General features: G+C 40.4%; 1 protein-coding gene across 2 annotated transcripts in view; it reads left to right on the forward strand.

The window, feature by feature from the left end:
* DENND5B (DENN domain containing 5B) overlaps window positions 1–24040 on the forward strand; it is a 217010-nt gene that overhangs the window by 103132 nt on the left and 89838 nt on the right. For both annotated transcript variants that reach the window (XM_070789862.1, XM_019961379.2), the window contains one exon: window positions 5436–6102. In XM_070789862.1, coding sequence (XP_070645963.1) covers window positions 5436–6102 — 667 coding nt within the window. The remainder of the gene's footprint in view (window positions 1–5435; window positions 6103–24040) is intronic.

Genomic DNA, 24040 nt, shown 5'->3' on the forward strand with positions numbered 1-24040 from the left:
CAGACAGCATTGTGAGCCTACTGTGGCTCGAGTAATCTAGCCAATGACAATCTGATTAGCAGTGACAGCTCTTAAGTTTTTTAGTTGTCGTGAGAGTGGGGTGGGGAGAGGATATTGTTAGTAAACATCAGTATTAGAGGATAAAAGATATTGATTGTCATGGTGAGCAAATCTTGATTTATAGTTTAGAATTATGAAAAATAAGTCATATGATTCTCACTGTTAAAAATGAAAAACAATAGCATTTTCCAACTATGGTTCCCAGATTAGAAATATAATTCTTATTTTTTTTTTTTTATTTGTAGGAGAGTTTAAGAATTCCTACATCTGCTATCTGTAGCATAGAAAGTCATTCTTCCCTTTGGGCATAACTTTTGGCAAGCTTTTCCTGTAAATGTCTGAATGCATGCTAAAGAAAGCTACAGACCCTTAAGGGAATATTTGGCAGCTCTTCAAAAACAGTTTGAGCTTGAATTTAATGGTTTATGATGTCAGGAAAGCCTGTCAATTAAATTAAGTCTTTATGTTGACTTTGGAGGTCACTGTGTATTGCCTACTTGATATAAGAGAACTATGGACTGAATGAAGAGATGAACTAAATCTGATCCTGTTCCCTGAACTGTTGTTTTTGATTGTTTTCTTGTTCGTTGATTTATTCATTCATTTAAAAGACACTTACGTATGCCACGCACTATGCTGTGCACGTTTGAGCTTAGCCTGAGGCAAGACTGATTCACATCATCCTTCCTATAACCTTTATTGACTCTAGTAAATGTGTCAGATGAATTTTCATTCATAATCAGTAGAGGATCTCATTGACTTGTTATAATGAAAGCAACCTTAATCTAAAGGCCTAATTATGAAAATATCCTGCCATGGCCTTTTTTTCCCCAAGATTAGGAATAAGCAAAATTTCCCCCCAACAAATCCAGATATTCATGTGTTTTATCTAAATCTGTATCTTATTCTGCCCAAATATACACATTAATTTAATTTTTGTCAACATACATATATAATAATGATTAAAGCTACTATCAGATCAGATCAGTCGCTCAGTCGTGTCCGACTCTTTGCAACCCCATGAATCGCAGCATGCCAGGCCTCCCTGTCCATCACCAACTCCCGGAGTTCACCCAGACTCACGTCCATTGAGTCAGTGATGCCATCCGCCATCTCATCCTCTGTCGTCCCCTTCTCCTCCTGCCCCCAATCCCTCCCAGCATCAGAGTCTTTTCCAGTGAGTCAACTCTTTGCCTGAGGTGGCCAAAGTACTGCAGTTTCAGCTTTAGCATCATTCCTTCCAAAGAAATCCCAGGGCTGATCTCCTTCAGAATGGACTGGTTGGATCTCCTTGCAGTCCAAGGGACTCTCAAGCGTCTTCTCCAACACCACAGTTCAAAAGCATCAATTCTTTGGCACTCAGCCTTCTTCACAGTCCAACTCTCACATCCATACATGACCACAGAAAAAACCATAGCCTTGACTAGACGAACCTTTGTTGGCAAAGTAATGTCTCTGCTTTTGAATATGCTATCTAGGTTGGTCATAACTTTCCTTCCAAGGAGTAAAGCTACTATAGCTGTTTCCAATTCTCATGTTCAGTGATGTGAAATGTAAAGACATTTTCACTGAGATATTTATGCTGAGCTTCACAGTTTTTGCTTTTTACCTTTATCAGTCACCATTTATTATGGCCCAAATACTACATTGTTCCATGTGTGGTACTCTTGAATGGTTAAAGCTATTACCAGTGCTTGAGTAGTTTTTCAGTCTAGAGATGAAACAAAATTAGAGAAACTACTGATGTGTGTCATACATATGCAGTGTACATATACTGTGGTGCAAGGCTTTAACTGCTTCATTCAATAAAAGCTTTTTAGAGGAGAAGTGACATTTTAATGGCATTTATGGGATGAAAACACTATTTTTTTAATGGAAAAAGAAATTAAGGCCTCTTTAAGGTAGTTATATGGAGACTTACAGGAAGTAAGGAACTGTTTTGGGTAAGCTGCATAACAAACCATCTCAGTGTTACTTAAGTGACTTAAAACATAGACTTGCTGTTTTTTTTCCCCCCACACAAAGGGCCAGATAGTAAATAGCTGAGTGTTGTGGGCCGTGCAGTCTCTGTCACAGTGATTCAGCTCTTGTTGTAGTGCAAAACCAGCTAGACAGTGCTTAAAGGGAGTGCGATTGTGTACCAATAAGATTTTACTTTCAAGGCATGTGGCAGATTGGATTTGACCTGTTGTTTTAAAACAAAGCCATCATTCTGCTTACAGATCTGCAGTTTGGGTAGGGTTTGGCAGAGTGGCCCTCCTCCGTTCTAGCAGGTGTCAGTTAGGGTGGATTGAAGGCTGAGGACTAGGATTGTCTGAAGACCCACAGCAGAGTAGGTGAGCTGAAGAGCAGTGGAGGGTGGAGCAAGAGCTGCTGGGGCCGAGTGATGTAGGGCCTCACAGGGGCCTTGTAGTGTGAAGATTTCACCTTCTAACAATATGAGAGACCATTGGAGGGTTTTGAATAGTGGCAAGATCGAACATATTTTTTTAAGAATCACTTTGGCTGCTCTATGAGGAGCAGGTTATTGAGGACAAGGACAAAAGCAAGGAGATGGGTTAACAGGCTATTATATTAAATAGTCATCCAGATGAGAGAATAGTATGGCTTAGATTAGAGTAGTAAGAGTAATGATGGAGGTAATCTGCTCCTGAATATATATTTGAAAGTAGAACTGGCCTTTTTTGATGGATTGGGTAATGGAGTGAGCGAGAAAGAAAGGAGTCAAGGGTGACTCCGAGGCTCTGAGCATTCCTGCTGCCTGCTTAGAACCTCTGGGGAAGCCACCGCCCTCACATGCCGGAAGGTTGATGTGCTAAGCAGCCCTCTGTTTCTGTACCTGTGCTGCTGAAAACCCTCCAGAGGTTTCTCATACCCCTCCTCAGACTTATGCTGTGACTCCAAGGCCCTTTGGGGTTCAGTATCTCCTGCAGTCACTCTCCTCCCCACACCTTTCATTCTGCTCCCCACCCACAGTGAACCTCACGTTCTGTCTTCTGGGCTTTTGCCTATGCCCTCTCTGCCTTCATTTCATCTCATTAACACCTGTACTTACCTCAGGTCTCCACTTGGGCTTCCTTCATTTTTTCCCCTGGTCATTTGTTATTTTTAGTCACTACGTCATGTCCACCTTACCTACCTCCTGAGACCACCTTACTTACCTCCCGAGAAATCTGCATGCAGGTCAAGAAGCAATAGTTAGAACTGGACAGGGAACAACAGACTGGTTCCAAATCGGGAAAGGAGTACGTCAAGGCTGTATATTGTCACCCTACTTATTTAACTCATATGCAGAGTACATAATGCAAAGTGCTGGGCTGGATGAAGCACAAGCTGGAATCAAGATTGCCGGGAGAAATATCAATAACCTCAGATATATAGATGACACCACCCTTATGGCAGAAAGCAAAGAGGAACTAAAGAGCCTCTTGATGAAAGTGAAAGAGGAGAGTGAAAAAGCTGGCTTAAAACTCAACATTCAAAAAACTAAGATCATGGCATCTGGTCCCATCACTTCATGGCAAATAGATGGGAAAACAATGGAAACAGTGAGAGACTTTATCTTTTTGGGCTCCAGAATCACTGTGGATGGTGACTGCAGCCATGAAATTAAAAGATACTTGTTCCTTGGAAGAAAAGCTGTGACCAACCTAGATAGAATATTAAAAAGCAGAGACATTACTTTGCTGACAAAGGTCCATCTAGTCAAAGCTGTGGTTTTTCCAGTGGCCATGTATGGATGTGAGAGTTGGACTATAAAGAAAGCTGAGCACCAAAGAATTGATGCTTTAGAACTGTGGTGTTGGAAAAAAGTCTTAAGAGTTCCTTGGACTGCAGGGAGATCCAATCAGTCCATCAGAATGTTCATTGGAAGGACTGATGCTCAAGCTTTGGCCACCTGACGCGAAGAACTGACTCATTTGAAAAGACCCTGATGCTGGCAAGGATTGAAGGCAGGAGGAGAAGGGGACAACAGAGGATGAGATGATAGGATGGCCTTACTGACTTGATGGACATGAGTTTGTGCAAGCTCTGGGAGTTGGAGATAGACAGAGAGGCCTGGTGTGCTCAGTCCATGGGGAGTCAGACACGACTGAACGACTGAACTGAACTGAACTGAAATCATGTCTGACTCTTCTGCAACCCCATAGACTGTAGCCCACCAGTGCTCCTCTGTCCATGACATTTCCCAGGCAAGAATACTGGAGTGGGTTACCATTTCCTTCTCCAGGGGATCTTCCTGATCCAGGGATAGGACCTGTGTCTCCTGCTCTGACAGGTGGATTTTTTATCACTGATCTGCCAGGAAAGTGCCTTTTCTGGTAGCTCCCTCTTTTCTCATTTATGTCCTCCTATTGTGTTTTTCCTAGCAGCCTATGTTTACCCTATCACAGCACTTCCCATAGTTTATAGTTTATATATATTTTTAATAGTCTGTTGTCCTTATTGCACTGGTAACTCCAGGGGAGCAGAAACTATATTTCTCACCGTTTTATCACTATCATAGGGCCTGGCTCAGAAAGGCGGTTAATAAGTGTTTGTTCACAATTTGAATGAAAGTCATAACTCTTAAGGGAATTAAATTTTTTTATAATGTGGGGATTTGGGAGAACTTCTAAATTTTATACCAGATCAATTATTAAATCTGAAATAAAAGAAAAAAAAGTCATATGGTAAAATTATTTCTATGCAGAAAGCATATTGTAATACAAAGTAGAAAGGAATAATAGAAAAATTAATAATCATGATTTTAGGATAGTTGAATTACAATTCTGTTTTCCTTAGTACATTTCAAATTTTCTATAATTTTTCTTGTTTAAAATGTTTTAGACTCAATTCTAATTTTTTTGCTTTATAAAGTATCTTAAATATAGCATCTTTAAGTCTTCAGGTAATTTTATTCTCAAATTTAACTCAATCCTGGTTGGTTCCCAAGACCTGGGGCATAATCTCTGCTGGAAGTAATCTGAAGTGTCTTGGTTCTACCCTTCTGCTTCAGTAAAGAAAAATCAATCCATTTTTAACATTTATTTTTTCTAAGGACAAAGTATCATATTGTTCAAAAGAGCAAAAATTATACTTTTGTTTTTATTATTCTGTTTTAACTTTTTTCCATTTATCAAATGAACCTTCACCTGCTTCTGTATTCCTCTGAAACATTATCGACTTTAAAAATAGTCCTTAAATATTTGTAAAGTGTCTTTGTCTTAAGGTCACTGATGCTGCAGATGTCATAGATAAAGAAACTAAGGCTCAGAGAAGTTACATGACTTAATGAAGGTCATAAGCTCAGATAGAACTTCACAACCATTTTTCTCTGGTTTGAATTTGTTCATATATTGCCTTCTGATGCTTTTCTTCTCCTTCCTCCACAGTTGTGCATGCCTAAAGGGCTATCTTTCAGAACACAAACTGACAACAAAGACCCTCAGTTCCACTCATTTATAATTACCCGGGAAGATGGATCTCGTACCTACGGTTTTGTTCTCACTTTTTATGAAGAAGTTACAAGTAAGCAAATCTGCACAGCAATGCAGACACTCTACCAGATGCACAATGCAGAGCATTACAGCAGCGTGTACGCTTCATCCTCCTGCAGCATGGATTCACTGGCGAGCAGTATTGACGAGGGAGATACAACTTCCCTTTTGAAACTCCAGCGATACAACTCCTATGACATCAGCAGAGACACCCTGTATGTTTCAAAAAGTATATGTTTGATCACACCACTGCCTTTCATGCAGGCCTGCAAGAAATTCCTCATCCAACTTTACAAGGCAGTTACCTCACAGCAGCCACCACCTTTGCCTCTTGAGAGCTACATCCATAATATTCTCTATGAGGTGCCCCTTCCACCTCCAGGAAGATCACTGAAATTTTATGGTGTTTATGAACCTGTCATCTGCCAGAGGCCGGGGCTCAATGAACTCCCCCTCTCCGATTACCCTCTCCGAGAGGTCTTTGAGCTCCTGGGCCTAGAGAACCTGGTGCAGGTATTTACCTGTGTTCTTCTGGAGATGCAGATCCTTCTCTATTCACAAGGTAGGTCTGCCCTAAAGTTTAGGTCTCCCAAAACCAACTGCTTATGCTCTCAGCTACTGGGGTGTATTATTAGAGCCAAATAATTGATGGTCAGAAGTCTTTTCTGTCTTGTGTAAAAGGAGAGAGTTTTAGGTAGGACCAGATGCCAAGAGGTTACTTCTCTTTTAGGTGACAGTGGCTGTAGAGAAAAAGAAGGGAAGAAATATAAAAGCATTAGCTTGGCTGATTTGCATATGTTTATTTTTTTTAATGGAAGTAACCCTTTTTCCCTGATAATACATATTTATTGTAAAAGAAGCATATTTCTCTTTATAATAAAAGTGAGAGAATCCTCTTACTACCAAGACCATGTAGACTTCGCTGTCTTTTTTTTTTTTTTTTTACAGATTAGTAAAGGTTCACATAAAAACTCAGCTGACACTGGAAAGGGACAGACAGGATTGTTAACTCTGACGCTTTCTAAGGTGATCACCTTTGGATCTTTGCCTATGGGTGATTTCATAGAGTGAGAGAAGGGGTACAGGCGTGTGAAACAGACATGATTCTCCTAGGTCTAACAGTTCCACCAAAGTTATATGGAGTTTTTGTGTTTTGTTTTTAATCCCAAAGGAAGCTATCGTTGTGATGCTTTTCATTCAGAATTCTCCCAAAACATACTTTAAAAACAAACAGAATTTGGGTTTTATTTTACCAGTGCATCTGCGATGACTAATGTTGAGCCTAGACTAAAGCACTGGTTCCAGTCTGAACCTGAATTTGCAGAGGAGATAGAGATGCTGTGTTTTTTGGATAATGAATTGACAGAAAATATAAAATAATACCTATGCATTGATGGGTTTTTCGAAAAATGTGGCACAAATATTTAGTTTAGTATTTTGCTAACTTGTATTTAGGCTGGCAGAACTGTAGTGCAGTCTTCTGACTGTGGCTGTTAAGCTTATTTTACCAGTTCCCTTTTTTTCTTTTCTATTTTAAATTATAAATGAGACTGAGCCAAGTAGGCTGTATTTGTACTTCCCCATCTTGTGTGTATGTTGACACTGTTTGTGTGTTGACAGCCCTTCACGAGGTTGTATTTTCTTCAGTTTATCCTCATCATGTTCTCTGATAACGTGTTCAAGTGTCTCAGTTTTTGTTGTCCGGAAGTTCTTCTCTAATGACTAATTTAAATTCTTTCCCGTCCTTGTGCTCTTACTTTCTTAGTGCTGGTCGTTACCTGAAGATCACCCTTTGGTATCCGAAATATTTAATGTTAAGTAATTCTCTCTTCTTTTCAATGTCTTCCTTTTTTCCCTGAACGGATTGGGATTAGAGAGTTGCTTGGAGGGGCAAAGGCTTGGAGCTTAATACTTTCAGGTTTATTAGCTTATTAGTAAAAAGAATTTTAGATCCTAAATTTTCAAGAGATCTTCCCAATCATTTAGTTCCATGTCCTATTCTACCTAGAGAAGCAATTTGCTATTGGAAGAATATTGATTTTTGAAGTGAAAATAATCATGAGTTCAAATCTCTGTTCTGTAACTTGCTAACTGAACCTTGGACAAGATACATAATCTTCCTATGTGTCCATCAGTTCATTTTTATGGAGATAACAGGTTTTTTTCCTTCCTCTCTCACTGATTTATTCTGACAAAGTGAGAAATCTGTGCTGACTAAATGATAGCCAATATTGTTGTAATTATTATCAGTTTTATCAGTCCTACATAATCCTTTATAAATTATGCACATCTTAAGTTGTGAGAATCTGACATATTCAGTTCAGTTCAGTTGCTTAGTCATGTCTGACTCTTTGCGACCCCATGGACTGCAGCACGTCAGGCCTCCCTGTCCATCACCAACTCCCGGAGCTTTCTCAAACTCATGTCGATCGAGTCAGTGATGCCATCCAGCTATCTCATCCTCTGTTGTCCCCTTCTCCTCCTGCCCTCAATCTTTCCCAGCATCAGAGTCTTTTCCAATGAGTCAGTTCTTCACAACAGGTGGCCAAAGTATTGGAGTTTCAGCTTGCGCATCAGTCCTTCCAGTGAATATTCAGGACTGATTTCCTTTAGGATGGACTGGTTGGATCTCCTTGCAGTCCAAGGGACTCTCAAGAGTCTTCTCCAACACCACAGTTCAAAAGCATCAATTCTTCAGCACTCACCTTTCTTTATAGTCCAACTCTCACATCCTACATGACTACTGGAAAAACCATAGCTTTGACTAGATGGACCTTTGTCAGCAAAGTAATGTCTCTGCTTTTTAATGTCTCTGACATATTACTGCACTTAAAATACTAACTGTTAAATAGTCCAGGCATTTGTTTCAGGGTTGAGAACTTAATAAACTTTCTCTTATACTGAAAGTCATGCTTTTTAAAGAAAAAAACCCTTCATATTCACACTTCCTGTCTTAAATAGCACTTTATGTCTTGGTGCTTTTGCACTGTCTTTCTGCTTATTCCATTTAGTTTATGGAGTCTGTTGAAAAGTTACAGTTGATTAATATCTACACATTTATTTCAATTTCAAACTAAGAAGACAATATTTATTAGCATGTTATTGTACTCAAATGAGTTTAGTTGTTTTTTTTTTTTTTTTTTTTTTTGTAACTTGATCTTTGATGCTGAGAAGAGTGAATCCTGAGATTGTAGAATTCTACATATATATATTTTTAAAGTGTCATACAAAAAAAACCTTATAATTTTCTAATCATTCACAGAAATCACTTTGTATTAGGAATTATAATTTAATTAGGTTAAAATGCCTTGTACATTTTGATTTTTCTCCCAACACTTAATCCTCTCAACAGTGAGTTATTACTGCCCATGCTTTTAATGGAGAAGGAAATGGCAATGCACTCCAGTACTATTGCTTGGAAAATCCCATGGACAGAGGAGCCTGGTAGGCTACAGTTTGTGGGGTTGCAAAGAGTCAGACATTACTGAGCAACTACACTTTCACACTTTCATGCTTTTAATGAAGGGGGAAATTAATGCTCAGGGAAGCTTGGTAACCTACCGAAGATCACATAGCTGTTGGGTAATGTGGTAGAGCTGAGAATGGGCTTGGATCTGTTTTTCTCCAGAATTCTTACCCACATGTTAGCTGTATTGGACACTGCACTTAACTTCTTCTTATCTAGCTCATTATTTATTTTTATTTTATTTTTTATTTTTTGGCCACACTGCCCAGCATATGGGACCTTAATTCCCTGATCAAGGATTGAACCCATGCCTCCTACAGTGGAAACTTGGGAGTCTTAACTACTGGACCGCCGGAGAAGTCCCTGTGTCTCAGTATTTATTTTTAAATTATAAACTCACCTCTGAGGGTCTTTTGTAAAGGTTCCATATTAAATAATTGTAGATTATCTGTGTAAATGCGGATTTTAACAGCAGGAGATCCCAGTTCGATTCATGGGTTGGGAAGATCCACTGAAGAAGGAACAGGCTACCCTCTCCAGTATTCTTGGGCTTCCCTGGTGGCTCAGCTGGTAAAGAATCCGCCTGCAATGTGGGAGACCTGGGTTTGATTGTTGGGTTGGGAAGATCCCCTGGATAAGGGAAAGGTTACCCACCCCAGTATTCTGGCCTGGAGAATTTTTTGGACTGTATAGTTCATGGGGTTGCAAAGAGTCTGACATGACTGAGCAACATTTACTTCACTTTACTTCACTTCTCCCATTAGAGAAAGAAAGGAATGAATTAAAAGTTGTTGGGTTGATCTGTACTCTGGTGCCATTTTTCATTTCTCCTGACTCTATTTAGGGTTTTTAATAATATCTGATCATTTCTTGTTCACTGATGTCATACAATTTTAAAACATTGCAAATGTTGAACAATTACTATGAAAACCCAAAGTGAATAAAAGTATAGATGGATTTCAGTGATGAAGATGTCTTTCTAGACTGATTTGAAATTCTTGTCCACAGCCCATATAAATCTATCCAGTCTTTTGTTTCAAGAGTGTGTAAATCAGTCACTTTGTAGTGGTAACTGGCTAGACATTTTAGCGGAGAAGAAATCCAAGAGGTAAAGACTCTTTTTTAGAACCCCGAATCAGAAAAGAGTACTTTTCTTTGAGGCCTAGAAATACTTGGAGCAAGACAGTGGGAAGATTGGAGTCTGATCATCTTTTCAAAGAAACAGTGGAAGAATAAAAAGAATTTAAACAGCAGGGTCTAACTTTTGATACCAGTAATTAAAGTCTCAGGACACTTTTGGACCTTGCTTACGTCCTTTGATTCTTCACAATGGAAATAAGCAGTTACTCACAGCCCACGCTGGGCTGGCTGCCTGTGAACCTTCACAGTGCTCCTCTCCCTCTCCTCCCTTTGCAAGCTGGGCATGAATTAACATTTTCAGAAAGTAGAAGCTGCTTGAAATTTTCTTGAAGAAGTTGGGAGCCTCCTAAACACAGGTTGCTAGTTAGGCTCAACTAAACTTTATAGCTTATTTATTATGGAGCTGATAAATCATAAAAGCAGATTTGATATTTTGATGGCAAAAAATGGATTCCCCTGACCAGTATCCAAAAGCATTAGAATTTTAACAGCTTAGGCCAATATCTTTATACTATTAGTTTTACCTTGTAGTAAATGAAAACTTAATATTAAGAAATTTTTCTTAATAAATTTTTATTACATATTCAAGAAACTTGGTCAGTTACATGACTAACAGATATCTCCTTCCAGTTTGTGTTCTTAATTTTCTTTTAGGGATCTTTTGATGAATTGATACTCTTAATTGAAATTAAAAGATGCTTACTCCTTGGATGGAGAAGGCAATGGCACCCTACTCCAGTACTCTTGCCTGGAAAATCCCATGGATGGAGGACCCTAGTAGGCTGCAGTCCATGGGGTCACTAAGAGTCGGACACGACTGAGTGATTTCACTTTCACTTTTCACTTTCCTGCATTGGAGAAGGAAATGGCAACCCACTCCAGTGTTCTTGCCTGGAGAATCCCAGGGACAGGGGAGCCTGGTGGGCTGCCGTCTATGAGGTCGCACAGAGTCGGACATGACTGAAGCAACTTAGCAGTAGCAGTACTCCTTAGAAGGAAATTTATGACCAACCTAGAAGGCAGTGGCACCCCACTCCAGTACTTTTGCCTGGAAAATCCCATGGATGGAAGAGCCTGGTAGGCTGCAGTCCATGAGGTCGCTAGAGTTGGACACGACTGAGCGACTTCACTTTCACTTTTCACTTTCACGCATTGGGGAAGGAAATGGCAACCCACTCCAGTGTTCTTGCCTGGAGAATCTCAGGGACAGGGAAGTCTGGTGGGCTGCCGTCTCTGTGGTCGCACAGAGTCGGACACGACTCAAATGACTAAGCAGTAGATAGCATATTGAAAAGCAGAGACATTACTTTGCCAACAAAGGTCCGTCTAGTCAAGGCTATGGTTTTTCCTGTGGTCATGTATGGATGTGAGAGTTGGACTGTGAAGAAAGCTGAGCGCTGAAGAATTGATGCTTTTGAACTGTGGTGTTGGAGAAGACGCTTGAGAGTCCCTTGGACTGCAAGGAGATCCAACCAGTCCATTCTGAAGGAGATCAGCCCTGGGATTTCTTTGGAAGGACTGATGCTAAAGCTGAAACTGCAGTACTTTGGCCACCTCATGCAAAGAGTTGACTCATTGGAAAAGACTCTGATGCTGGGAGGGGTTGGGGGCAGGAGGAGAAGGGGACGACAGAGGATGAGATGGCTGGATGGCATCACTGACTCGATGGACGTGAGTCTGAGTGAACTCCGGGAGTTGGTGATGGACAGGGAAGCCTGGCGTGCTGCGATTCATGGGGTTGCAAAGAGTCGGACATGACTGAGCGACTGATCTGATCTGATCTGATCTGATCTCTATTCTGAGTTCATAAAAATGGTCTACATTTTTTCCTAAATGTTTTAAAGTTACGTTTAGCATGTAAGACCTTAGTCTGTAAGAAATCAATTTTTGTTTATGTTGTGAGTAAGAAATCAAACTTAATATTTTAGAAATATCTGTAGCTAGTTATTTTATGCTAGTTATTAGATAAACCATTCTTCTTCACTCTGGTCTGCAGTGCCACCTCTGTCTTGTGTAAATTTCTGTATATGAAGTTCCTGTATGAATTTCTAGACAGTCAGTTTATTCTGCCAGTTTTTTGTTCCCTGTACTAAATTACAGTGTTGTAATTACTACAGCTTTACAGTAAGTCTCAGATTCTTGTAGGATAGTTCTCTTCACCACCTCTTTTTTACTGAAGTTTCATTGAATCTAGTTTTGAGACAATTAACATATTTAGAGTATTATCCTCCCTTTCATGAGAATGGTATGTCTCTCCATTTATAAGGGCTTTCTCTATTGTCTCTAGGTAAAGATTTATGACAACAAAGTAAATGATAAGGTACAAATAATGATGGTTTTATTTCTTAATTTTCTATCTTTGTCACCTTTTTTTCCTTGTCTTATAGTCCTAACTAGGCTTTTCAGTACTGTGCAGAATGGAATTGATAGTAGCAGGAATCCTGTCTTTTTCCTGATGTTATAAAGAATCCTTTTAATGCTTCACTCTTAACATTTGCTGTGGTGTTTCTGGTAAATATCTTGTACCAAATTAAAGACTTTTAATTTATCTCTAGCATGTTCAAAGTTTTTAAAAATCATGAATCCATGTTGTATATTATTGAGTATTCTTTCTGCATCAAGTAAGGTGATCTTGTTTTTCTCACTTTAATCATTTAGTAAGATGAAAAATGTACATTCCGCCCTTATATTCCTGAGACAAACCTGCCTTGGTCATGATTTTCACATATGGCTTGCTAATATTTTGATTAGAAGTTTTACATCTATGTATTTTATTGATTTGGCTTATTTTTATTTCTTGTACTGTCTTACCTGGTTTTTGGTATTAAGATTATTCTAGCTTCATAGAATGAGTTGAAAAATATTCCATTTTGCTCTGGAAGATAAAATGAAGAAGAATTCATTTAAGATTGTCATTGTTTGAACCATGACTATTTGAGGGAACCTGTCAGTCTGTTTGGTCTTGTTGGAAAGATGTTAAGTACCAGTGCAGTATCTTTAATGGTTTATTTAGGTTTTTCTATATCAGTAACCTCAGATATGCAGATGAAACCACCCTTATGGCAGAAAGCAAAGAACTAAAGAGCCTCTTGATGAAAGTGAAAGAAGAGAGTGAAAAAGCTGGCTTAAAACTCAACATTCAGAAAACTAAGATCATGGCATCTGGTCCCATCACTTCATGGCAAATAGATGGGGAAACAATGGAAACAGTGAGAGACTTTATCTTTTTGGGCTCCAAAATCACTGCAGATGGTGACTGCAGCCATGAAATTAAAAGACGCTTGCTCCTTGGAAGAAAAGCTATGACCAAGCTAGACAGCATATTAAAAAGCAGAGATGTTACTTTGCCAACAAAGGTCCATCTAGTCAAAGCTATGGTTTTTCCAGTAGTCATGTAGGATGTGAGAGTTGGACTATAAAGAAAGCTGAGTGCCGAAGAATTGATGCTTTTGAACTTTGGTGTTGGAGAAGACTCTTGAGAGTCCCTTGGACAGCCGGGAGAGCCAACCAGTCAATCCTAAAGGAAATCGGTATTTCCTTTGAATATTTAATTTGAATTCAGGGAATCAGTATTCCCTGACTATTCACTGGAAGGACTGATACTGAAGCTGAAACTCCAATACTTTGGCACCTGATGCAAAGAATTGACTCAGATGGTTGGATGGCATCACTGACTCAGTGGACATGAGTTTGAGTAAACTCCGGGAGTTGGTAATGGACAGGGAGGCCTGGCGTGCTGCAGAGGGCGCAAAGAGTTGGACACGACTGAGCAACTGAACTGAATTGAAGTGATTTCTCCTCTCCCATCTCCCTCCCACTCCTCTGTCATCATTATCATCATTATCATTGTCACTGTCATCAACTGGGGACAAAAGTCAAATATTTTTGTTATACCACAGACCATTCCCTGGTCTTTGACTGTGATCCCTTATAGCACAAGGATCCTAACAGTTAAGACAGTGTTGGCATATTACTGGTCCCATTGTTATTACTGCTTAGTTCAGTCTGTCATCCTGTTGTATGAAAATGTCTCCCAGGGCATTGCCCTGGGAAGCACAAAGGTATCTGTATAGTAGTTGAGTGTGATTACACACTTGCAAAGGCATATAAGTCAGCCCTTTATGCTTTTGTCTGTCTCACCCTTTTAGACAGTGCATGTTTCAACTGCCTGTTCTAATTCTCAATTAAGCCATTACTGTAGGGTGATAAACAGCATCATCGTATGTCCGTTTGATGTGGTATCTCTTTACCCACTGTTGGACACTGTGTGCAGTGAAGCATGTGTGTCCCATACTCTGAAAATGTGTAACTTGGCAGCCCACATTGGTAGAGTATCTTCTGTTCCACTCCTCTCCTAGTATTTTAAGCATTTGCATCTACTTCAGACCGCAAAGCCCAGTCTGAAGCATCTATTCCTGGTGGGACCCATTTACAGCCCTCCCACCAGGGCCGCTGGCATTAATCCAGTGTAATCTACTTGCTGGCTATGTGTAGCAGGGCCTTCCCCCCTGGAGAATCTTCCCACAGCCATCTGCAGCCTCTCTCTCTCTTGTTAGCAGACAAAATGGTTCTTGTTGGCAATTTGTGCCTCAGAGGTTATAAGAAGATTATGTATAGATTCAGCCCATCTGTGCATTGCTGAAGTCCTCTAGGTGGGCACTTCAAGGGAGTATACCAAAAGGTCCACTTGGGGGTCACAGTTACCTCCCAAACCTGAAAGCGGGTTCTTCTGATGAGCGTTAGCATGTCCTATTTAATGTGGTCCGTGGATTCCCAGAGGGATTTCCATATGGCTGCACCTTACACAGACATCCTTTTAGTAGTCCAGTTTTCCACTGTGCATGAGTCAGTAAAAACCTAAGCATATGTACTTTTGAGTTTCCCAGGTGGCTCAGCAGTAAAGAATCCGCCTGTAATGCAGGGGGCTCAGGAGCTGCAGGTTTTATCCTTGGGTCAGGAGATCCCCTGGAGGAGGGCATAGCAACCCACTCCAGTATTCTTGTCTGGAGAATCCATGGACAGAGAAGCCTGCCGGGCTATAGTCCATGGGGCCACAAAGAGTTGAACACAACTGAAGCGACTTAGCACATGCACACGCGTGGACTTTTACCATTGTTTAGTTCTTCCATCACTGCTAAGAAAACAGCATGCAAGTCAGTCCACTGAGCCCATTTGTATTTACTTGCTTCAATCAAAGTAATGGCCATTCACCTTGAATCTGTCACTCATAACCAAGAAGCTCTATGCTTGTCAGTTGAGAAGTATTTATGCTGTCCAAGTGACAATATAATCTGGTATCTCCTCACTCAGTTCCAGAGTCAGTTCTCTGGGAAAAAAAGCTCTTGGTTGTATCTCCTCCTTCTATTTTCCTCCTAACAAGATTCTATATAAACTCTTGTGTGCATTGTCTTCCTCATTAGAGTGCTTTTCTGATCACCCGAGACACCATGATTATATAGGGTTTCAGTATCATTTTGTCTTTCAGTTTATAGGGGCAATTTAGACTAATGTGCAGTAGCAGGCTAGTGATTGCCTCTCAAATGGAAGTTCTCCAGTCCAGAATCTCAGTTGTTTTTTGTCACGGGGAGTCAATCACAGGCTTTTGCCATAAGTGCCAGTCTGTGTTCTCTATAGAGCTGCTGTACAGAGCTTGTCTCCAGGCTCCAGCTTCTTGTCTGCAACACTGTATGGGCTCAGGCAGTCTTGTTCTCATTTAGTATGATGTCCAATTAATATTGCTTGGAGGGCAGTTGACATGCCATCTGTTTTATGTTGGGGGAAGCCATAGTATCTTTAGTATAGTGTCTATCTTTAGTATAGTATCTATAGATAGTATTTATCCCATTTAGACATAGTATCTATTCCTATAAACCACTGAAGTAAGCCTGTGGATGACTCTACACATGGGCTTCACCAGATGGTCCATACTGAAATCAGATTGATTATATTCTTTGCAGCCGAAGATGGAGATGCTCTACACAGTGAACAAAAACAAGCCCTGGAGCTGACTGTGGCTCAGATCACCAGCTCCTTAATTCAAACTTCAGGCTCAAATTGAAGAAAGTAGTGAAAACCACTAGGCCATTCAGTGAATGTGAAAGTGTTAGTTGTTCAGTCATGTCCAACTCTGTGTGACCTCATGGGCATAAGACACCATGGACTATAGCCCGCCAGGCTCTCCTGTTCATGGGATTCTCCAGGCAAGAATACTGGAATGGGTTGCCATTCGCTTTTTCACTAGATCTTCCCGATCTGGGAATCAAACCCAGATCTGCTGCATTGCAGGCAGATTCTTTACCATCTGAGATAGCAGGGAAGCCCCCAAAACATATGGGATAAAAAAAAAAAAAAAAAAAAGAATACTGGAGTGGGTTGCCATTCCCTTCTCCAGGGGGTCTTCCCAACCCAGGGATCAAACCTGGATCTCCTGCATTGTAGGCAGATTCCACTGTCTGAGCCACCAGGAAAGCCTAGGCCATTCAGATATGACCTAAGTCAAATCCCTTATGATTATACAGTGGAGGTAATGAATAGATTCAAGGAATTAGACTTGGTAAACAGAGTGCCTGAAGAACTATGGACAGAGGTTCATAACATTGTGCAAGAGGTAGTGATCGAAACCATCCCCAAGAAAAAGAAATGCAAAAAGTCAAAGTGGTTGTTGAGGAGGTCTTACAAATAGCTGAGAAAAGAAGAGAAGCAGAAGGCAAATAGAAAGGGAAAGATATACCCAACTGAATGCAGAATTCCAGAGACTAGCAAAGAAAGATAAGAAAGGCTTCTTAAGTGAACAATGCAGAGAAATAAAGGAAAACAATACAATGGGGAAAAATAGAGATATTTTCAAGAAAATTAGAGATACCAAGGGAACATTTCATGGAAAGATGGACACAAAAAAAGGGTAGAAATGGCAAGGACCTAACAGAAGAAGAAGATGTTAAGAAGAGGTGGCACGTATACACAGAACTGTACAAAAAAGGTCTTAATGACCCAGATAACCATGATGGTGTGGTCACTCACATAGAGCCAGACATCCTGGAGTGTGAAGTCAGGTGGGCCTTAGAAAGTATCACTATGAACAAAGCTAGTAAAGGGGATGGAATTCCAGTTGAGCTATTTCAAATCCTAAAGGAGGATGCCTTTAAAGTGCTGCACTCAATATGCCAGCAAATTTAGAAAACTCAGCAGTGGCCACAGCACTGGAAAAGATCAGTTTTCATTCCAGTCCCAAAGAAAGGCAATGCCAAAGAATGTTCAGATTACTATACAGCTGCACTCATTTCATATACTGCCAAGATTATGCTCAAAATCCTTTAAGCTTGGCTTCAGCAGTCCATGAATGGAGAACTTCCAGATGTACAAGTTGGATTTAGAAAAGGCAGAGGAACCAGAGATCAAATTGCTGACAACTGCTGGATCATAGAAAAGGCAAGAGAATTCATGAAAAACATCTGCTTCATTGACTATGCTAAAGCCTTTCACTGTGTGGATCACAGCAAACTGTGGAAAATTCTTCAAGAGATGGAAATACCGTCTTACTGCCTCCTGAGAAATGTGTATGCAGATTAAGAAGCAGTAGGTAGAACCAGACATGGAACAACAGACTGGTTCAAAATTGGGAAAGGAGTACATCGAGGCTGTATATGGCCACCCTGCTTATTGCATTTCTACGCAGAGTACATCATGCGAAATTCTGGGCTGGATGACTCACAAGCTGGAATCAAGATTGATGGGAGAAATATCAACAACCTTAGATACACAGATGATACCACTCTAATGGCAGAAAGTGAAGAGGAACTAAAGAGCCTCTTGATGAAGGTGAAAAAGAGTGAAAAAGCTGGCTTCAAACTCAACATTCAAAAAGCAAAGATCATAGTATCCAGTCCCATCACTTTATGGCAAATAAGATGGATGAAAAGTGGAAACAAGGACAGACTTTATTTCCTTGGGCTCTAAAATCACTGTGGATGGTGACTGCAGCCATGAAATTCAAAGACTCTTGCTCCTTGAGAGAAAAGCTATGACCAACCTAGACAACATATAAAATGAAGAGACATCACTTTGCCGACAAAGGTCCATATAGTTTTTCCAGTAGTCATGTATAGATGTGAGAGTTGAACCATAAAGAAAGCTGAGTACAGAAGAATTGATGCTTTTAGATTCTGCTGCTGGAGAAGACTCTTGAGAGTCCCTTGGACTGCAAGCAGATCAAAGCAGTTAATCTTAAGGAAATCAACCCTGAAAATTCCTTGGAAGGACCAGTGCTAAAGCTGAAGCTCCAATACTTTGGCCACCTGATGTGAAGAGCTGACTCACTGGAAAAGGCCCTGATTCTGGAAAAGATTGAGGGCAAGCAGAGAAGAGGGCAACAGAGAATGAGATGGTTGAATGGCATCACTGACTCAATGGACATGAGTTTGAACTAACTCTGGGAGATAGTGAAGGACAGGGAAGCCTGGCGTGTTGCAGTCCATGGGGTGGCAGAGAGTTGGACACAGCTTAGAGACTGAACAACAACAACAAAGCCTGTTGAAAGATTCAGTTTTCACCCAGACTTTCACCTTAATCCAATCAACCTTAACTTTTTTCATATTCTCTCAATCAAATTGTAGCCTGTGTTAAGACTTCACCAGAAGATTTTGGTATCATAGTCCATGTGGTCCCATCTAAGTAAAGGAGTCCCAGAAACTTCTCTTCCCTGATCATTTTAGCCAGCAGGGGGTTTGAGCCAAGAGACTTCGGTCCTTCTTGTCAGTCTTCATCTCAAATAATCTGCCTGTTATCCTGTACAGTTTCTCATTATAATCATTGCTTTCCCTGTGTCTTAAATTTGTCCAAACTGGGGTAGATAGACTCAACTAGTTTAACGCCGTTTTATATAAGGGTACTATCAGGGTCCCCGGAGAAGGCAATGGCACCCCACTCCAGTACTCTTGCCTGGAAAATCCCGTGGACGGAGGAGCCTGGTGGGCTGCAGTCCATGAGGTTGCTAAGAGTCGGACACGACTGAGCAACTTCACTTTGACTTTTCACTTTCCTGCATTGGAGAAGGAAATGGCAACCCACTCCAGTGTTCTTGCCTGGAGAATCCCAGGGACGGGGGAGCCTGGTGGGCTGCCGTCTATGGGGTCGCACAGAGTCGGACATGACTGAAGCAACTTAGCAGCAGCAGCAGGATCCCTTTGATCCACCCAGTCTCTGGTCCAGTGGTTAGGGATCTACTTTGCAATGCAGGGGACATGATTTTGATCCCTGATGGAAGAGCTCAGATCCCACATGGGTTTAGTAAACCTGAGTGCTGCAACAAAGGCCCAAGGCAGCCAAGTAAATAAATAAAAATATATATTTTTAAAAAGACCTTTGTTTCAACCCCATCAATGCCCATTTTATTCATCCCATTTCTTAATAACCATCCACAGATTTCCATCCTTCCGGGATGAGTCCTGTGACGCCTTTCTTTCTTTTTCCTCTTTTTCCACTCCTCTTCTGCTGCCGCTAAGTCGCTTCAGTCAGGTCCGACTCTGCGACCCCATAGACAGCAGCCCACCAGGCTCCTCCACCCCTGGGATTCTCCAGGCAAGAACTGGAGTGGGTTGCCATTTCCTTCTTCCAATGCATGAAAGTGAAAAGTGAAAGCGAAGCCGCTTATGGGGTGAATTCATCTGGGGTGTTCTACTTCACATTTTTAGAGGGAGTCAGGCAGTCCCTGTTCTTTGTGTAAACATAGTAGCTTTTATCCAGTTCACTAGGCTGGCTGTTCTCTCAGGGATAACCCACTGTCGTGTTTGTGTCATGGATAGCCATCTGTGATTGTCCCATAGTTAGCTGTGGTCCTGCATCAACCCTTCCACTCTACAGCATTTAAAAATGAATATACTGCTCCTAAATTTCTTTCTTAGTCCTTTAGTAAAGCTTCTTCAGGAAGCTGGTGGTGCCAGTCTACAAAGGAAATGATAGTTCCTTCACAGTAAGCCCCTGTTCTCAGTAGTTTCTTGGTTTTGCCCTTCCCACCCCCAACAGTGAACCTTGGTGACGTTTGTCCCCAGATAATTATTCCCTTTGGGGGCAGCTTTGAAGCTAGATTGCCCAGCAACAAAATTTGACCTTGCAGTCTTTTTTAATTTTGTTTTAGCTGTTCTAGCTAAATCAATCAAGGAATTGCGTGTGTCACTTTTTTTCTTACTGGTTTCTTTATGCATCCATTGAAACAACTCCCCAGGAGTTAGATCCATCAGTAAATTCCATTGATAACTTTTACCTTCGTAATTTATCTCAGCACAGCTTTTGCTGTATACCGTGATTAACCATGAGGCCTCCCAGGGGTCAACAGTTCCTCATATCCTGCCCTGCTCCTCATCCTTTCTCTCCCCAGACCACATGTTTCTACAAACCTAAGTCATTCTATTAGTTCCCACATTTTCTGACACTGAATGAGAGTTTTTTTCCTTTCCTGACATCCATCAGACGTGATACTGGCAACTCAGTTCACTTCTGACACTAACCAGCTGGATTTAACATCAGGTTTAAAGTTTTGGTTCTGCAGAACTGCCCTCACTTCAGTCACCAGCCACAAATAGGGTGATCAGGTTACCCACATTTCTGTCCAGCCAACTGTGAATTCAGGATTTCCCATGACCCTTCTTTCAGGTTGCATAATTCACTAGAGCAGCTCATAGAACTCGGGGAAGCACTTTACTTACTGTCACCATTTATCACAAAGGCTACAACTCAGAAACAGCCAAATGGAGGAGATGTATAGGAGAACATATGTGAGGAGGAACGCATAGCTTCCGTGCCTGGAGGGTGGCCTCCTCCCCCACCTCAATGTGTTCGCCAACCTAGAAGCTCCCTCTATTCCTTCTTGAATCAATTTTTGTTTATTTCTGTTTTATCTAGGAAAAATTCTCTTACCTTTCAGTTTATTGACATAAAGTCTTAATTATATTTCCTTATCATCTTAATCTCTGCTATGTCTGTAGTTTTGTTCCCCTTTTCATCCCTAATGTTATTTATTTGTGCCTGCTCTCTTTTTTCTCTTGATTATTTTCTCATAAAGTATGTCAGTTTTACTACTCTTTATAAAGAACATTTACCTTTGTTTGTATTTTCTGTTGTATCTTTATTTTGTATTTTATTAATTTATGGATTTGTTTTTTATTTGCATTGGGCCCACCCCACCCCCAAATATTAGCATCTTAAGCGTTTGAGTGCTGTTTTAGTTGTACCCTACAAGTCTTCAATTCAGTTCAGTTCAGTCACTCAGTTGTGTCTGACTCCTTGCAACTCCATGGACTACAGCACGCCAGGCCTCCCTGTCCATCACGAACTCCCAAAGTTTACTCAAACTCATGTCCATTGAGTCGCTGATGCCATCCAACCATCTCATCCTCTGTCGTCCCCTTCTCCTCCCGCCTTCAATCTTTCCCAGCATCAGGGTCTTTTCAAATGAGTCAGTTCTTCGCATCAGGTGGTCAAAGTATTGGAGTTTCAGCTTCAGCATCAGTCCTTCCAGTGAATATTTAGGACTGATTTCCTTTAGAATGGACTGGTTGGATCTTCTCTGCAGTCCAAGGGACTCTCAAGAGTCTTCTCCAACACCACAGTTCAAAAGCATCAATTCTTCAGTGCTCAGCTTTCTTTATAGTCCAACTCTCACATCCATACATGACTACTGGAAAAACCATAACTTTGACTAGACAGACCTTTGTTGGCAAAGTAATGTCTGTGCTTTTTAATATGCTGTCTAGCTTGGTCATAGCTTTTCTTCCAAGGAGCAAGCGTCTTTTAATTTCATGGCTGCAGTCACTGTCTGCAGTGATTTTGAAGCCCCCAAAAATAAAGTCTCTCACTGTTGCCATGTTTCCCCATCTATTTGCCATGAAGTCTTAGTATCTGGTATTTTCATTATTTAAATTCTAATGATTTTAAAATTTTCACTTATTTTAACCATTTGCCTTTATCCTTTTTTCTTTTTTGCCTTCTTTTGAAATAATTGAAAGATTTTTCTCATTCATTTTTTAAATTTAATTATTGTAGATGTGATTTGCTTTGTTTCCCTTTATTAATGATAAGCTTTGAGATTTTAACGTGAATACTCAGTATTATGTTAATAAGAATCTTTAAAACACAGATACTCTAAAAATGCTTTGACTTCAGCCACCCCCATCATGGCTTACTTATTATAGTTGTTCAAAATTTTAATAATCCCTCAAGTTAGATATGGGAGAAGGCAATGGCACCCCAGTCCAGTACTCTTGCCTGGAAAATCCCATGGACGGAGGAGCCTGGTGCGCTGCAGTCCATGGGGTTGCTAGGAGTCGGACACGACTGAGCGACTTCACTTTCACTTTTCACTTTCCTGCATTGGAGAAGGAAATGGCAACCCACTCCAGTGTTCTTGCCTGGAGAATCCCAGGGATGGGGGAGCCTGGTGGGCTGCCGTTTATGGGGTTGCACAGAGTCGGACATGACTGACGCGACTTAGCAACAGCAGCAGCAAGTTAGATATATTTATTTGCTATACTTGATTTTGCTTAAACTTACTCATAATTGCTCTTTGTTGAAAATTCACATTCCATTTTGTATCTTAAATATTTCTTCTGGGATTAGTCTCCTTATTCCTAAAGTTTATCCTTACAAGTTCCTTAAGTGAGGTGACGTTCTCTATTAGATTTTGTTCATCTAACAGTGTTTTAAATTTGTCCTTGTTTTTGAAAGATGGTTTCATTAGATATTAAATTCTGTACTGAAAGGTTTGTTTTCCTCTCCCTCTTAGCACATTATATTCCAATATCTTCTTGAAACCATTCCATTCTCATTTGAATGAGAAGTCATTTATTACAGTCACTCTCATTGTCATTCCTTGGCCAGAAATCTTTTTTCATTCTGGCTGTATATATGATTTTCTGTTTGTCCTTGGTGTCCCATATTTGTACTGTGATTTATCTAGATGAGGGTTTCTTTATTTGTCCTGGTGTGATTCATTGTGTTTCCTGAAATCTAGGATTAATATTTCTCACCAGTTTTGGAAAATTCTCAGTTTTCTTTCTGAATTTTACTTCCATATGTCTTTTTTCTTTTTTTATCGTCTTGAAACTTTAATTAAATGTGTTACTCTGTCTTGCTTAGTCTTCCATATCTTTCGACCTCTTTTTCTGTCTGTCTCTTTGCTGTATTCTGGTTAATTTATCTCTCACCTTATTCTCCTTTTGCCCATGTTTAATCCATAGTTAACCCTTCCTTTGACATTTTAATTTCAGTGGTCCTATAAATAGTTTTACTCCTAATTTTTCCCTTAATTTCCTTAAATGCATTAAACATACACATCTTATATTCTTTTTCACATAAATTCAGTATCTCATGAGTTGAGGATTGAGGATTTATTCCTTCAGGGAGGGTTTAGTACCTGAATTCACTGGCAACACAGATTAGTTTACTTTAAGTTATAGTTTTCACTATGAGTCTTTCTTTGGGCCTTACAAATAGCATGAGAGCCCTAAACACCTTTGAAAACTAGACAGTAGATAGGAGTTTGCAGGAAGGCTTTTTTCTACCTTCCTCCCTGGGCCTGGGCCAGGGCCAGGTCCAGAGCAGACAACTTTCGTTGGCAATACAGACTTTGTTGTAATCATTTTTGTTTCAGTTTTTCCTTTCTTGGTCTCCTTTCCCTGAGTTTTTTGCCCTTTTTAGATCTGACTTTTTTGCAAGAGGATCTACCATTTTAATTCTAGCCCTTCTTGAACTTTATCCCTCAGCATGCACAAAAGTAATACTGACGCTCTAGGCCACCTTAGTTCAGTAAACACTCCAAAGACAGCCAGACATTTCAGCTTTACCACACTGATCTCTCGCTCCCATTTTGTTCCCGGCCTTCAGTGACTTCCTTTATATTTTT

This window comes from Bos indicus, chromosome 5 (assembly GCF_029378745.1).
Source record: "Bos indicus isolate NIAB-ARS_2022 breed Sahiwal x Tharparkar chromosome 5, NIAB-ARS_B.indTharparkar_mat_pri_1.0, whole genome shotgun sequence".
Lineage (NCBI taxonomy): Eukaryota > Metazoa > Chordata > Mammalia > Artiodactyla > Bovidae > Bos > Bos indicus.